This window comes from Pongo pygmaeus, chromosome Y (genome assembly GCF_028885625.2).
Source record: "Pongo pygmaeus isolate AG05252 chromosome Y, NHGRI_mPonPyg2-v2.0_pri, whole genome shotgun sequence".
NCBI lineage: Eukaryota > Metazoa > Chordata > Mammalia > Primates > Hominidae > Pongo > Pongo pygmaeus.
Window position 1 is genome coordinate 2,036,738 of NC_072397.2, and position 17,232 is coordinate 2,053,969.

The 17,232-nt window shown below is 51.0% G+C and overlaps 2 protein-coding genes across 3 annotated transcripts in view; both read right to left on the bottom strand.

Annotated features, from left to right (window-relative positions):
- Positions 1–15,650, bottom strand: part of DHRSX (dehydrogenase/reductase X-linked) — a 272,919-nt gene extending 257,269 nt beyond the window's left edge. Inside the window, exon 1 of the mRNA XM_054473374.2 lies at positions 15,497–15,650. Coding sequence (XP_054329349.1) covers positions 15,497–15,605 — 109 coding nt within the window. The 5' untranslated portion in view covers positions 15,606–15,650. The remainder of the gene's footprint in view (positions 1–15,496) is intronic.
- ZBED1 (zinc finger BED-type containing 1) lies at positions 1,036–15,637 on the bottom strand. Of its 2 annotated transcripts, none has more exons than XM_054473372.2 (2): positions 15,497–15,637; positions 1,036–5,340 (listed from the first exon to the last, which is right to left on the bottom strand). In XM_054473372.2, the coding sequence occupies exon 2, from the start codon at positions 5,285–5,287 to the stop codon at positions 3,203–3,205; it is 2,085 nt and encodes a 694-aa protein (XP_054329347.1). In that variant the 5' UTR covers positions 5,288–5,340; positions 15,497–15,637; the 3' UTR covers positions 1,036–3,202. The 2 variants fall into 2 exon arrangements, with proteins under 2 accessions (XP_054329347.1, XP_054329348.1); XM_054473373.2 differs by having other exon boundaries at positions 1,036–5,337; positions 15,497–15,631.
- Positions 15,651–17,232: the final 1,582 nt, after the last annotated feature.

A 17,232-nucleotide genomic window follows, 5' to 3' on the forward strand; every position in this document is an offset into this window, starting at 1 on the left:
AAAGCAGAAAGGGAAGGAAGAGAAAAGGGATGGAAGGAAAAGGAAAGAGGAAGGGAGGGAGGGAGAAAAGGGAGGGAGGGACAGAGGGAGGGAGGAAAGGAAGGAAGGAGGAAGGGAGGGAGACAGGGAGGGACAGAGGGAAGGAAGAAGGGAGGGAGGGAGGGGAGGGAAGGAGGGAGGGAAGGACAGGGGAAGGAGGGAGGGGAGGAAAGGGAGGCAGAGAGGGAGGGAAGGGAGAGAAGGAAGGAAGGAAGGGAGAAAAGGGAAGGAAGGAAGGGAGAGAAGGAAGGAAGGAAAGGGAGGGAAGGAAGGAAGGAAAGGGAGGGAAGGAAGGAAAGGGAAAGAAGGAAGGAAGGAAAGGGAAGGGAGGGAGAGAAGGAAGAAAGGAAAGAAGGGAAGGGAAGGAAGGGAAGGGAAGGGAGGGAAGGAAGGGAGAGAAGAAGAGAGAAGGAAGGGAGGGAAGGGAGGGAAGGAAGGGAGAGAAGAAGAGAGAAGGAAGGGAGGGAAGGGAGGGAAGGAGGGAAGGAAGGAAGGAAAGAAGGAAGGAAGGATTGGTTGGCTGAAGAAAAGAGGGAGGGTTGGAGGGAAGGAGGAAGGAAGGAAGAGACAATGTGAGAGGAGGTGAGGAAGACAGGAAGAGAGGGGAGATAAGGAGGCTGGGGGGAGAGGGAAGGCACTGATGCCATCCGGATCCATCCAGGCTGCCTCGTCCATCGGGCCTCCGTTTATACAACTATCCACTAAGTGAAGGAACCGGCAAAAATCTCTGCTCCCGGGGAACGCTTTTACCAGCTGCCGGCTTTATTCACTTAGAAATTTTGATACCAAAACACCCGAAAGTACATCATAACTTGAGGATTTACAGACAAGAAAGAGGAGCACAGAACTGACCGTGGGTGCCCTGGAAAAAGTTGCTTTAAACAAGGACTGCAACAAAAATAAAAATAATAAAAAACCTCCCTCCACTCCCAGGATCAAGGGATTCAGACAAACTGCAGTCCAGACGGACACGCGGCAGACAAATGAATGAGGAGCTAATGTATTTCTCTGGTTTATTGAACAACAGTCCAACTTTAAAGCATTAAATAAGAGGCAACCATTCAGGAGGGGAACAATGGCTTAAAAATAAAAATGAAGACAGAGCCGGAGCAGTTCACATTTTTCACGTGAGTGACGAAAAGCAAATGATTGTTAGAGACATAAAGGGAACGTTGGCAATGCTACAGAATTGAGCCCACAGAGGCGTGGGCTGCCCTGCGTCCCCAGCCTCGGGGCAGAACAGAGAGCAACCCCAAAGCCTGCCCCACTGTGTCCCTTCCAGCTGCCCTTCTGCTGAGAACACCCGGAGCTGAGGCTTCCAAGTTCGCGGCGGAACCGCTTCCCTTAAAAAGAAAGCAAGTGTTACGTGGATTTCTCCCGCGCTTCCTTTTCTACAGACTTAAACCGGCTCAGGACATAAGGATAAAATTCTGTGTTGCTTGTAGCCCTGAGAAGTCAGCAGCTGTGAAATGCAGGTAGCTCCTGCTTCACCCTCTGACACCCAGAGTTCTTGGGGTCTCGGCAGAACATTGCCTGGAGCTGAGTGGGGTCATCCCTCCTAGACACCGTCCTCCCCAGCCCAGCTTGTCTTCACGGAGGCAGAGAACCCACTGCAGGTAGAATCCAAGCAATATGCTAAGCCTCGTGAAGTATTTTTCCTCCAGTTAAAAAGCAGTTCTACATGTTGGAAAACATCTTTCTGTTTCCCTGAATGACTGAAAGCAACTCGCAAGAATCCAGCCATGGAAAACCCCTCCGGGGGCAATATTTTAAAATTCATTTCCCCTATGGTATTGACTTTAAAAGAGAAGAATCAAGAGTCTTTTCCCATAATCAAATAAAAAACACCCTATGTGGAAAAGCTGGCCACACGGGGGAACTGGACTTTTAGGGCTGAGACACCGAAGATATAACCTCCGGACCCGTGAGCCACCCACTTTTGTTTGGCGTGATCTCGGCTCACTGCAACCTCCACCTCCTGGGCTCAAGCGATTCTTCCGCCTCAGCCTCCCGAGTAGCTGGGATTACAAGCGTGTGCCACCGCACCTGGCTAGTTTTTTGTATTTTTAGTAGACACGAGGTTTCACCATGTTGGTTGGCCAGGCTGGTCTCGAACTCCTGACCTCAGCGTGAGCCACCATGCTCGGCCACCGCCCAGTTTTAAGGACCAACTCCACAAAGTGAATTTCGGCAGGGAGCAGGAAGCAGGCTCTCTGGCAGCAACCTGTCGAAAATACAACACATTCCACACCTTTTTTTTTTTTCTTTTTGTTTGCTTTTTAAGTGCCTGCCTTTTTGTACTCATCTGTCACATTTTTAACCGAACGTTAAAAAGAAAAGGTCTCTCTTTTTAAGAAGGGCATTTTGGCTAAAAGGTCTCTTCCCCATTTCCCAGAAGCAAGAGGTCCCTGCTTGCATGAGAATGTAAACATGAATTCAGTGATCTGGACCTCGCAGAAGTCACACATGATGATCGGGAAAGGCTCCTTCGACGCCACCCAGAATGTTCCTGTGTTTCTTCTAAACCCTCCCAGGGAGAACTTGAATCAGACATGGTGTGAGTCTTAAGTATCTGTGAAGGAAGGAACAGCTCCTCTAGGCTCTGCTGCACGCAGGGAGTTGAGAGTTGGCAATTCCCAAGCAGAAGTCGTCAGGGCCCGGGGAACAGGGGAGGAAAGGAAACCCACTCAAAGCCACCTCTCTTGTGTCTTCTTTTTTCTTTTTGAGAGAGTCTCGCTCTTGTCGCCCAGGCTGGAGTGCAGTGGAGCGATCTCAGCTTATTGCAACCTCCACCTCCCAGGTTCAAGCGATTCTCTGGCCTCAGCCTCCAGAGTAGCTGGGATTACAGGCACGTGCCATCATGCCTGGCTAATTTTTGTATTTTTAGTAGAGACGGGGTTTCGCCATGTTGGCCAGGCTGGTCTCGATCTCCTGACCTCAGTTGATCTGCCCATCTCGGCCTCCCAAAGTGCTGGGATTATAGACGGGAGCCACCGCACCTGACCCTCTCTCGCTTCTCGAATCTTTCCTTTTTCCACCTTCTAGGTGTCAAAGACAGTGGATGGTCTCTGAGGTTCAAAACCAAGCTGACTGGGTAAGTATTTACAGCAAAGCATCCAATGGGCTGCTGCGGGGATGACTTGTAAGACAACAGGCTTCCTCGCTACAGGAAGCTGCTGTCCCTGATGCCAAAGAAACCGCCGCTGACGCCATCCCCCAAGGAGAACACCTGCTCCTGGTCCAGGCCCCACTCCCCCTCGTCCTGGTCCTCGGGTTCCGCCTCCGCCCCACTCCGGGCGTTCTCATACAGAAACACCTGCTCGTCCACGTGTGCGGGAGCCAGCCGGTTCCTCTTGGCGCTGACCACGTTGGCGGCAGAACCGAAGAGACGCTCAGGCGCGACGCGCGTGGCCGTCACGCACCAGTACTTCTGCAGCACCTTGGGCAGCAGGGGGAAGAGGGCCAGGCGGTCTGACCACCACTTGAGGGGGTCTTCGTTGAGGCCAAGCACCTTCTGGGACTTGAAGTTGCTCAGCTCCTCCACCACCTGGGCATGCCACTCTTCCTGGTCCTCCACGCCGCCTGTCTGGCAGAAGATCTCGGCCAGCATGTTGTTGATGACGCTGGTGGGCGGAGGCGTGGACGTCCGCATGAGCTTCTTTACGGGAGGCTCCTCAGGCACCGGGAAGATCTTGTCCTCGGCCGGCCGGTAGCCGCCGTCTTTGACCTTGTCCAGCAGGCCCTTGGCCTCTTCCACCACGCGGTTCTCCACCTGCTGCCGCTCGAAGGCAGAGAGGAAGGGCAGCCTCTTGTAGCGGGGGTCCAGGAAGGTGGCGACGTTGAGAAACATGTCAATCTCAGGCGTCTCCTGGTAGGTCTTGGAAAGCTCCTTGGCGATGACCTCCTTGGCCATGCTGAGCTCCTTGGAGTCAGTCTCCTTGATGTTGAGCGTGGTGTTGAGGAGCATGTGCAGCAGCGGCTTCACCATGCTGATGGTGGGGTACTTGGAGGCCGACAGCATCTCGGCCACCTGCTTGAAGGGCTGCAGGAGCTCGACCAGCCCCTCGATGGTGGCCCACTCGCTGGCCTCCAGCATGAGGTGGTGGTTGTTGCTGTCCTCCACCAGGACCCCGGCGATGACGAACTGCTGCTCCTTGAGGCGCTGCAGCATGGCCAGCGTGCTCCCCCACCAGGAGACGCGGTTGCTCACCAGCATGCAGTGGGCCACGTTCTGCTGCTTCTGCTTCTCATAGAGCATGTACATGGCCACGGCAGACTGCTGGAAGTATTCCACCAGTTTGCGACAGCGCGACAGCAGTGCCCCCAGCTTCGGGAGCTGGAAGGCCTGCTGGATGCCGGCATTGAAGGTGTGGCCCAGGCAGGGCATGTGCACGGCGATGTCCAGCAGGGAGCACGCCTTCACGATGTCCTTGCCGTAGTTGGTGGTGGCCCCGAAGACCTTGGCACTGATGCCCCACTCGATGAAGACCTCATAGAGCACCCGCGTAATGGTCTCCGCTGTGTTCTCTTCGGGCACCTCGAAGGTCTTCAGGCAGCGGGAGCCCACGGACAGGCAGTTGGGGACGCCCAGGCCCAGGAAGTGAGCGGCCAGCGTGACGTAGGCGCGGTTCTGGTTCTCACTCCTCCACATGTCGGTGGAGATGCCACACCAGGTGGTCTCGGCCAGCTCCTTCAGGATCACCTCCCGGACGGCCCCGTACTTCTCAGGGATGGCCTTGGTGGAGATGTACTTCCGGCTGGGCAGCTCGTACCGGGGGTCGGCCGTCTTCAGCAGCACCTTGAAGGTGGGCTCATCCACGATGGAGGCCGGGTACAGCCCCTCGCAGATGAGGCCCAGCACGGCGGCCGTCAGTTCCTGCTGCTTCTTGCTGTCATAGCCGTGGCCGGCCTTGACGGCCAGCGCGTCCTGCCCGGGCTGCTGGGACGACTCGGGCTTCAGCTTGGAGAAGGCGGTGGCAAAGGCCTCACGCATCTGCTCCGTGTTGCTCTTGACGAACTCGCAGAATTCCTCGGGGTGGTTCTTCTCCAGGTGGTAGGACAGGTTGGAGGTGTTTCCGGAGTAGGCAATCTGGGCCATGCAGATGCGGCAGTAGATTTTCTTCCACTGCAGGATGCATCCCTCGGCGTTGGTGTCGAAGCCGAAATACTTCCACACCTTGCTCTTGGCGCGGGGGTGGGCCACCAGCTTCAGGTCTGTCTGGGAGCTCTCCAGGCTTTTATTCTCCATTGCTTCTCCACCGGAGCCTGCCTGCTGGACGGCTGCTCACGCGTGGGGACCTGCTGAGAAGGGCCAAGACAAACACAGCATGAGAAGGGACCCAGGCACGCATGGGAGCCCTGCTGGGGAGACAGCCAGGGTGCCGGGGCAGCTCCGCTTTCAACCAAAGGGCACTGGGGCCGGACGACTGGACCTTCCTTGCGGGTCACTTTTGCAGAGCAGAGGAGGGAACCTAGCGCAGGAAGACACTCTTTCTTCCACGTTAATCCGACTGCAGCGATGCCGCACGTGTCAACATACAGGTTTGCGAATGAGCACGGCATTTTTGCAGGGCTGTACCTGACAAGTGCCTTTACTTTTTTTTTTTTTTTTTTGAGACAGAGTTTCGCTCTGTCACCCAGGCTGCAATGCAGTGGCGTGATCTCAGCTCACTGCAACGTCCGCTTCCTGGGTTCAAGCGATTTTCCTGCCTCAGCCTCCTGAGTAGCTGGGATTACAGGCGCCTGCCACCACGCCTGGCTAATTTTTGTATTTTTAGTAGAGACAGGGTTTCACCATGTTGGTCAGGCTGGTCTCGAACTCCTGACTTCAGGTGATCCACCCGCCTCGGCCTCCCAAAGTGCTGGGATGACAGGCGTGAGTCACCGCACCCAGCCTGACAATGCCTCTGTCATCGCAGGGTCTTGTTGTTCCTGTTCTAAGAGCTTTCCCAAGCACCTGCCACGTGGGAAAGCCCCGTAGATCTTTTCTGGGGACGAAGCCTACATAGAAGAGTCCACAAGCGGCCAGGCAGACCCCCCACTGCCAACCATCACAGCAAGAATCTCTGTCGAACGCCACCTCAGCTTCATTAACTGCATTAAAGAAGCCAAACAGGACCTCCATCTGACTAAAGCCGGCTTTCCTATGGCTAAGAGGCATTGCACACTCTTCTGAAACTTTATGGTTTAAAATGAAGCCATGTGGAACGTCACAGGCTTTGTTTTTAGCACAGGTGCATCCGTGATCTGTAAGCACGTCTGAAGAAGCATGGATTTCTCAATCCCTGGAACTTCTCAAAATGCCCCATTGTGTCCAGTCACACCTGTGGGCAGACAGGCCCAACTGGGCAAATATCACACACCTTTGCAAACATCGGGCACTTGGTGTGGAGGCTTAGATGACCCAGAAGCCAGTCCCCAGGGTTCCTGTTGAGGTTGAATGCTCACACATACAGGCCCTTCCAGCTGCCACTCAGGAGGCCACCTCTGTGACTGGGTTGCCCAAAATGACAGCTGGGCTTTGTTAAAAGGTGTAATTGTGTCTGCAAGTGTCCAGTACAGTGCTCAGGAGGGTAAATAACAAAATGCACCACCCAGGCACGTTCAGAGTGTTGGGATACAGTCAGTGCTAAGAGGCATATTTCAATGATGACTATAGTGGGTCGAAAAGCGTCCTCCCCTACCAAAGAAAATCTGTATCCACCTGGTACTTGTGTATGGGACCTTGTTTGGAAAAAGGGTCTTTGCAGATGTATTAATAATGAAGGTAAGGATCTTAAGACGAGATTATTCTCAATTGGGGTGGTCCTAAATGCAGTGACCAGTGTCCTTAATAGAAGACAGATGAGGAGACACAGACACAGAGGAGAAGACCACATGGAGACAGAGGCGGAGACTGGAGTGATGCGGCCACAAGCCCAGAACGCCTGGAACCCCCAGGAGCTGGGAGAGGCAGGAAGGATCCTCCCCTAGAGCCTCCAGAATGAACTGGATAAAATCATGGTGGATTGAACAGTGGCCCCCAGAAAGATCTGTCCACATCCTAAAGCCCAGGATGTGCAATGAGATCTTACTTGGTTATAAGGAATTTTGTAGATCTAATGACTTAAGGATCTGGAGATGAGATCATCCGGGATTTGGGTGAGCCCTAAATGCAGTGACCGATGTCCTTATAAAAGACAGAAGAGGAGACACAGACACAGAGAAGGTCACATGGAGACAGAGACTAGAGTGATGATATGGCTGGCCTGAAGCCCAGGGACGCCAGGAGCCCCCAGGAGCTGGGAGAGGCAGGAAGCATCCTCCACCTAAGTCTCTGGAGGGAGCGCAGCCCTGAGACACTTTGATTTCAGACTTCTGGCCTCCAGAACTGGGAGAGAATAAGCTATGGTTTTAAGCCCTCCGGTTTCTGGTACTTTATTAAAGCAAGGTATTCTGAAGGTTCATTTTGCCCCAAATAATGAGTGGAGGTATTAGAAAGGCCCCCCGTCTTCACGGGCAGTCGCGGCCTGCGTTGCTGGCTTTCCGTCAACGGTACCTGCCCAGTGCTTTTTAGGGAGACGCCGCCACGTGCCGGGTGATCTGGGCATCACCAGAGCCCAGCAGCGCCACTTCCCAAGACTGGGGTGCAAGGATGGGGGTCCTGTGACCAATGGCAGCACCCTGGTTTGTTCTAAGGTAGCAAGCCCAGAGAATGAATAACACGACCGGGACTTCCAGAAAACGAGGAAACCCCAAGCTGCATGTTCTGCAGCCGAGTTAGGGTGGGGCCCCTGGATTACACAGTCAATGGAGGGGGAAAAGAATCTCAAGAGGCCTCAGTCTAGCTCTGAAATGCTCGCTTTTAAGTCCGACCTGAGTGACAGGACACAGCTGTATCAGATCGTCCATCATCATCATCATCATCATATTATTATTATTATTATTATTATTATTTGGCTGAAACAGGTTTTGGTACTTGGGAGGAAAAGGTTTACATTCCATTATTATTATTTGTGCTATTAGGCTGAAAGAGGTCCCAGTCCTCAAACAAAAGTTTACATTCTATTTATTATTATTATTATTATTATTATTATTATTATTATGTGGCTGAAAGCGGTTCTGGAACCTGAAGGAAAAGTTTCCATTCCATTATTATCATCATTTTTATTATTATTATGATTACGCTGGAAGAGGTCCCAGTACCAGTAACAAAGGTTTATATTCTAATTATTATTGTTGCGGTTGTTATTATTATTAGGCTGAAAAAGGTCTCAGTACCTGTAGCAAAGATTTTTATGCGGGCGCCAGGCACGGTGGCTCACGCCTGTACTCTCAGCACTTTGGGAGGCCGAGGTGGGTGGATCACCTCAGGTCAGGAGTTTGAGACCACTCTGGACAACATGGTGAAACCCCTTCTCTACTAAAAATACAAAATTAGCCAGGCGTGGTGGTGGTACATGCCTGTAGTCCCAGCTACTCGGGAGGCTGAGGCACGAGAATCGTTTGAACCCGGGAAGCGGAGGTTGCAGTGAGCCGAGATCGCGCCATTGCACTCTAGCCTGGGCAATAAGCGCAAAATTCCATCTCAAAAAAGAAGAAAACAAAAGAGAAGATTTATATGCTATTATTACTATTATTTTTAGGCTGGAAGAGGTCCCCAATACCTGGAAGAAAAGTTTATACTCAGTTATTATTATCTGTCTGAAAGAGGTCCTGAAAGCTGGAGCAAACATCCATATTCTATTATTATTATTGTGATTATTTGACTGAAAGAAGTCCCAGTGCCTGGGGCAAAGGTTTATATTCTATTATCATTGTTGTTATTATTATTTGGCTGAAACAGGTCCTGGTACCTGTAGCAAAGGTTTATATTATTATATTATTATTATTATTATTAGGCTGGAAGAGGTCTCGATACCTGGAACAAAAATTTTCATTCTATCATTATTATTATTATTATTATTATTAGGCTGAAAGAGGTTCTGGAACCTAGAGCAAAGGTTTTTATTCTATTATTATTACTTTTGTTATTAGGCTGAAAGAGGTCCCAGTAACAGAACAAAAGTTTACATTCTATTTTATTATTATTTGGCTGAAAAAGGTACCAGGACCTGTAGTAAAGGTTTATATTCTATGATTATTATTAGGCTGAAAGAAGTCCGGGTACCTGGAACAAAAGTTTATATTTTATTATTATTATTTAGCTGAAAAAGGTTCTGGCACTTCAGTCAAAGGTTTATGTTCTATTATTATCATTTGGCTCACAGGTGTCCCAGTACCTGGACCAAAGGTCTGTATTCTGTTAATACTATTCTTATTATTACTATCTGGCTGAAAAGAGGTTCTGGTACCTAGAGCCAATTTTTATATTCCACTATTATTATTATTTGGCTGAAAGAGGTCCCAGTACGTAAAAGAAAAGTTTATATTCTATTATCATTATAATTATTATTACTATCATTATTATTGGTCTGAAAGAGGTCCTAGTACTATGAACAAAGGTTTATATTCTATTATTATTATTATTTGGCTGAAAGAGCTCCCAGGACCTGAAGCAAAGGTTTATATTCTATCATTATTATCATTATTACTATTGTTATTATTATTACTGGGCTGAAAGAGGTCACAGTACCCTGAACAAAGGTTTATATTCTATTATCATTATTATTGTTATTATTTGGCTGAAAGACGTTCCAGGAGATGAAGCAAAGGTTTATATTCTATCATTATTATCATTATTACTATTATTATTATTATTACTGGGCTGAAAGAAGTCGCAGTACCCTAAGCAAAGGTTTGTATTCTATTATCATTAATATTATTATTTGGCTGAAAGACGTTCCAGGACGTGAAGCAAAGGTTTACATTTTATCATTATTATCATTATTCCTATTGTTGTTATTATTATTGGGCTGAAAGACGCCCCAGTACCATGAACAAAGGTTTATATTCTATTATTATTAATATTATTGTTATTATTTAGGTGAACAAAGGTTTGTATTCTATTATGATGATCATTATTATTTGGCTGAAACAGGTCTAGTACCTGGAGCGAAGTGTTGTACTGAGAGCCGAAATTCACAAACCCCTAACCAAGTGACTCCTGGATGGAGAAACAAGAAGCTCCCTCCCACATGTCTCCTGCTGTCAGAATTCCATGGGACTCCCAGGTAAAGAACCGTCCACACAGTAGGTGGGTTCCACCTGAACCCACGTAACAGCCACAGCAGAGCTGGCCTTCTGCAGTGAGTACCCTCCTTCCTCCTTCCTCCTTCCTCCTCCCTCCTCCCTCGCAGTGCTGCCGTGCACGCAAGGCCACAAATAAAGGTTGCTGCAAACCAGCCTCTCACTGCCTCATTCTTCAAGACTGGTGCAGCATCCCCAGTGGGGGGGGGTCTTGGGGGGACACTCCCGAAAACGCTCTCAGGGGGCCGGCGATTTCACATTTCCAATTGCACATCCATGAGAGGCCAGTGGATGTGCCTCACATGACTCTTACCAGAATGACACGTCACAAGAGACCAGTGTGAAGCAGAGTAAGGAGCCAGCCGCCGTCTGTCCCTTTGTGGATGAGGCTCAAAAAACCCTAAAACTCAGCCACTCTTCTCCCTAAGTTTTTGTTATTTGGGAAATGACAATCATTTTTCTTTTAAAAAACATACAGCACATGGCCAAAGGGTACCAAGTTTCTGTTCGACGGGAGAAATCAGTTTCAGTGACCTACTACTGCACAGCGTGGCGGCTATAGTTAATAGTGTATGACATATTTCAAAATTACTAAAAGAGCTTTTTATTTTTTATTTATTTATTTTTTTTTTTGAGACGGAGTCTCGCCCTGTTGCCCAGGCTTGAGTGCGGTGGCGCGATCTCAGCTCACTGCAACCTCCGCCTCCCGGGTTCACACCATTCTCCTGCCTCAGCCTCCCGAGTAGCTGGGACTACAGGCGCACACTGCCACACCCAGCTAATTTTTTGTATTTTAGTAGAGACGGGGTTCTACTGTATTGCCCAGGCTGGTCTCAAACTCCTGAGCTCAGGCAATCCACCCGCCTCAGCCTCCCAAAGTGCTGGGATTACAGGCATGAGCCACCGCACCCGGCCCGCTAATAGAGATTTTAAATGTCTTGCGTGCAGTGTATACTGCTCAGGTGATGGGTGCACCAGAATCTCACAAATCACCACTAAAAAACTTACTCATGGAACCAAACACCACCTGTTCCCCAATAACCTATGGACATAAAAAACAGAAAAATAGCTAAAAGAGATTTTAAATATTCCCACCACAAAGGAAAAATAGCGGGTGACAGATATTAGTTTGATTTAATTATTCTACAATGAAAACATACAGCAAAGCATCACACTGTGCCCCATAAATGTACACATTTATATATTTATATAAAAATATCAATTTTTTATTTACATCTAAATTATATAAATATAACTTATTTGTATTTTATATTTCTAGAAAAGTATAAATTATTCTAAAAATACATATATTTAATAAAAATAAAATATAAAAACAATAAATATATTACATACATTTTTGGTAGTAACATGTAATTGGCCTGTTACCATTACTTTTAAATAAATTGTTAAATGTGTTTTAAATTTCTGTTTTAATGTTTAACAGGATGACTTATTGACTGTTATAATCTACAAAAACAAAAACAGTCTGGGGTCCTCATTTTTTTGAAAGGGATTCTATGATCAAGAAGTTGGAGGCCGGGGGCAGGGGCTCACCCCTGTAATCCCAGCAATTTGGGATGCCAAGGTGGACTATCACCTGAGGTCAGGAGTTTGAGAACCAGCCTGACCAACATGGAGAAACCTCATCTCTACTAAAAATACAAAATGAGCCAGGCATGGTGGCACATGCCTGTAATCCCAGCTACTCGGGAGGCTGAGGCAGGAGAATCGCTTGAACCCAGGAGGCAGAGGTTGTGGTGAGCTGAGATCACGCCATTGCACCCCAGCCTGGGAAACAAGAATGAAACTTGGTCTCAAAAAAAAAAGAAAAAGAAAAAGAAGAAGTTGGAAAACTGCTGTTTTTACTTCTACCTGATTTCTAATAGCCACTGTTCACTACTCATAAAACCAACAAGAATTAACTTTCCCTTTACAGGTTAAAAAAAAAATAGTTTGAAAAGTAGGACTTCTATAAATAGCTTTGTAAGTGGGCCAGTTGGCATATTTTGTGTAAATACTCACTCCTGTGGTACAGCATTTACGAGTCCATTTTGCATCCCAGAAAGTGAAGGAATATTCTGCGGCCTATTATTTGCAATAGAACTTTTAAGAAAAATTCTGTAGCAGTGTGGGAACGGGACGTGACTGCAGGTACCATCCATTTTCTCTCCTTTGCAAAACTCATTGATGCATCAGAGAAAATGTAATTTCTAAACAGATCACCCTGTTATTAATACTGGTGGGTGGAGACTTTCTTTACTCAATAGGATCATTTTCAACAGATTTCAGGCCATATCAATGTTCAAGTTTTGATGCCATATTAGGATATTAAATGCACTGATTAAATCATCTCTTTTAAAATCCAACCAACAGATACACCTTACTGAATGGGCCGCATGGATACAGTCTTAAGAACACAGAGACAGACCCTCTTATGGGAATTCTCAATTTGCTTCTAAACCCCCTCTGTAAAGGCATGACCAACATCTATGATTAATTTGTAATTATCTTGTTTTTCCATGATGAACTGTAAGAAGACACCATTTAGGAGTGGATTCCAGCCACAATTTCTTCCTTCTCATACCATGTAAGTCAACTCATGTGGAAGGTGTAACCCAGGCATTTCCTTTGTAAGATACCTAAGAACACGCTCCACTTGGAAGTTCTAAGAAAAAACTGCCCTTGCTTCCAATCTGCAGTGGGGAAATTGGCCCTCTTGGTTATTCAAACAGCTTAGCTCAAATGCCCTGGACAAAGTTCAATGTTTCCTCATCAACAGCGAAGGCCTACCAGAGAGAAGCAAATAAAAAACGCCGTTTAGGAAGCTGGCCACCAGCAGACCAAGGAAAACAGCATTCCTCCACCGGTATCGGAAATTATTTTTAATCCATACATAGGAAGGGGCTCGATGAGGGCAAGCCACGGAAGTTAATCTTTAGAGAAGGCCATTCTGTTTCAACACACACACACACGCGGGTACAGATTCCCTTGGCAGACACGTGACTTCACCAGAAGCTTGTCCTCTTTAACAACCTTCTGTTGTTGTTTAATCAGTAAATGGGGAAAAAAAAAAACAAAAACAAAAAAGATTCCAGCCCTCCTTTCTAATGCACAAAGAGCAAGTTTTTCAAAGGCCAGCATTTTGGTGAGCTGCTGCAGGAACCCCGGCCTCTTCTGCAAGGGCCCAAACAGGCCCTTAAGGAGGTTTAAGGGGACGTTTCTGTAAGCAAAACTGCCCAGATAAACATAATCTTCTGCCAGACTCCACACAATTGTTGAGCTGCTGTAAACCGTTCACCTTGCAACTGATTACTTACTTCAAACAAACAAGCTCTCCCGCCCTCCGAAAGCCTGACTACAGTTCCCTTTACTCTCCTCCTTCTACGCACTTGTAATTATGCTAAGTGGGTTCAAAAAAAAATACTGAAGGCCAGTTTGGCAGAAAAAGCTTAGCTTAGCTCACAGAAAACTCAAAGCTCTTTTTCTCTGGCTAGAGGCGGGAGAGAGTGAGGCTCATTTTAAAACATCCACTCCAGGCATGCTTCTCAAAGTGTGGCACTGGGACCCCTGGGGTTCCCTCAGTGGGTGCAGAGTGGAAGTCAAAAGTCATTTCACAATAAGGCACCCAAGCACTTCGCCTGGCTGACTCCCAGTCTCCCAGAGGCGTGCAGCAGTGTCTTCCAGAGGCCTCCTGACATGCCATGAAACTGTCTACAGAGGCAGAAATAACAGCTCTCTTCTTAGGCTGGACATTTAAGACATTCGGGGCAACGTACACCACCACCCCCAGCACACTGACCCTCTGAACGCTCTGTTTTGGAAAACTGTTATTTTTGAAACAAAGTATCATTTAACCTAACATGGAATTAACATTCCCTTTATTCCAGTTCACAAATAATTGTTTACAGGTTTCTAGGTTTAAATTGAGAATATGGACCAGCACAGTGGCGCTCTGTCTGTAATCCCTGCAGTTTGGGAGGCCCAGACTGGAGGACTGCTGCAGGCCAGGGGTTCAAGACCAGCCTGGGCAACATGGTGAGAAGCCATCTCCACAGAAAATTTAAAACATTAGCCAGGCGTGGTGGCTCACGCCTGTAAACCCAGCACTTTGGGGGACCCAGGTAGGAGGACTGCTTCGGCCCATGAGTTTCAGACCAGCCTGGGCAACGTAGCAAGACCTTATTGCTACAAAAAAAATTTAAACATTAGACAGGTGTGGTGGCTCACACCTGTAATCCCAACAGTTTGGGAGGCAAAGGCAGGAAGATCGCTTGAGCCCCGGAGTTTGAGACCAGCCTGAGCAACACAGGAAGACCCGGTCTACAAAAATTTAAAACATTAGTCGGATGCAGTAGCTGGCGCCTGTAATGCCAGCACTTTGGGAGGCTGAGGCAGGAGGACTGCTTGAGCCCAGGAGTTCGAGAGTAGCCTGGGCAACAGAGCAAGACTTCATCTCTGCTTCCTATTACAAAAAAAAAAAAAATTAATTAATTCAGAACCTGCAAAGCTATGAATAGAAGTAATCTGCATACACAAAACACCTATGAATAGAAGTAATCTGCATACACAAAACACAGTGGCGGTCATCAGTGATGAGTTCAGACAGTAATCGGGTCCTGCAAAGTTGGAGATTATGACTCAGAGATGTTTACACAGGCCAAGGAAACAAAGTTGCCACTTAACGGGCCTGCCCTCCCCACGAGACCTCCGGGGCTCCCCAGTGCCCGAGAAGCAGCCTCTGGGCCCCCTCTGGAGACGTCCTCCGGAGAAGGGCCCATCGTCACTTACCCTGGGGTGGGTAGGGGTCGAGGTCCCCGGGACACCCGCTCCTCCCCTCCGGGGCCTGGCGGGGGCGCGCGGTCACTGGCCGACCGCAGGCGGCAGGCAGAGCCGCCTGAGGTCTTGGGCGCGGGGCGTGCGAGCCCCCGGGTCCCCGGCCATGGCCCGGAGGTGTCAGGGTGCGCGGGGGGGCGGCTGCACGGGGGCTGCTAGGTTGGAGCCCGACCCGGGACAGGCGGGGAGGCCACACGCGCGGGGAGGGAAGGGTCGGGCCGGGTCGGGCCAGGCGCGCAGAAGAGCGGGCGGGGACGGGAAACGCGGGGCGGGGAGGTCCCAGGCGCGCACGCCCCCCCCAACCCCGGCCCCACCGCGACCCCCGCCCAGCCCCACTTCCGGGAGCGCCACCGCCTCGCCAAGGTCACGCGGAGCCCCCACGCCCCCGCCCCCGAGCCAGCCCGCGCCCACCCGGGTCCCCGGAGCCCTGACCCCCGCCCCGCCCCGCCCCGCTGACCTGGCTCCACGAAGCCCCCGCGGCAGCGCCGCAGCAGCTGCGCCAGGATCACCGCGGCGCCTGCCGCGTAGACCCGCAGGGCCGCCCGCGCCGCAGACAATGGCGACATGGCTGCCCCGGCCGCGCCGCCGCCGCTTCCGCGCCGCCCGCGGGACTCTGCGCCCTCCCGCCCGGACGGACGGCGGAAACGCGCGCGCCCCGGACCGCCCCCTGCCCGCCCCGGACCGCCCCGGCCTGCGGGGAACCCCCAACCCCAGACCCCGCCCGGGCCCTCTGGGATCCCGCACCGCCTGCAGGACTGGGGACCCCGAGCGGACAACCGACCCCAGCCAGGACACCCACCCAGGACCACAGACTCCAGCCAGGAACCCCCCCCTGCAAGGACCATAGACTTCAGCCAGGACCCCCCCACCGCAGGACCACAGACCCCAGCCAAGACCCCCCCGAGAACCACAGACCCCAGCCAGAACGCCACCCCAGGACCACTGACCCCAGCCAGGACCCCCCCCTTCAGGACCACAGACCCCAGCAGGGACCCCACACACACACACACACCCAGCCAGGACCACAGACCCCAGCCAGGAATCCCCGCCAGGACCACAGACCCCAGCAGGGATCCTCCACACCTCCTCCAGGACCACAGACCCCAGCCAGGACCCTTCCCCCTCCCCGCAGGACTGCAGACCCCAGCAGGGATCCCCACCACCACAAGACCAACAACCCCAGCCAGGACGCCCCCAGGACTACAGACCCCAGCGAGGACCACCCCAGTACCACAGGACACCCCCAGGACCACAGACCTCTACCGGGATTCCCCCCAGGACCACAGACCCCAGCCAGCACCCAACTCAGATCCATAGACTCCTCCCAAGAACACCCCCCAGGACCCTGGACCCCTGCTGGGACCCCCAAAACCACAGACCCCCCACTGGGGCACCCCCAGACACCCCCCCAAGAACCCCACCAGAACCACAGACCTCCACCAAGACTCCCCAGTACCACAGATCCTCCCAGGGCCCCCCAGGACCACAGACCTCCACTGGGACCCCCACCACCAGGACCCCTCTCCACGATCAGACCCCAACTGGGGCCCCCTTCTAGGACCTCCACCTCCATCAGAACCACCCCCCGGACCACAGGCCCCAGCCAGCACCCCACAAGACCACAGACCCCTGCCAGGATGCCCCCCAGGACTACAGACCCCAGCTGGGACTGCCTCCTCAAGACCCCACACTCCAGCCAAGACCATGGAACCCCATTCAGGCCCCAGCCAGGACCCCCACCATGGGATCACAGATCCCCTACCCAGACCCCGCAGGGGACCAGGACCACTACAGGAACCACCCTCCCCATCTTAGCCAGAATCATGTAACCCCACGCAGACCTCAGCAGAGACCACAAGGACTTGGACCCCATACAGAATGCCAGACAACCACCCAGAGCCATGCCAGGATTATGGACCAGGACTCCCACAGAGGACTCTGGACAGCTGCAAGGACCATGGACCCCACACCCCAATTCCTACCGACACCACAGAACCTGCCCCAAGCACGGACCCCACACCCCAGTTCCTACTGAGACCACAGACCCCACCCCAATTCCTGCCAGGCCACAGACACCACCCACCAAACCTATCCCTCCCCTTCCCTGCCCCCAACAACCCTGCAGGGATCACAGACGCCCTTCCCGGCCCCTGCAGAGAACTCCAGACTACTTCAGGGACCACGCGCCCCCTC

Excerpts from the sequence above, each read along its gene's own strand:
- ZBED1 (XM_054473372.2), bottom strand. The coding sequence starts at position 5,287 with ATGGAGAATAAAAGCCTGGAGAGCTCCCAGACAGACCTGAAGCTGGTG.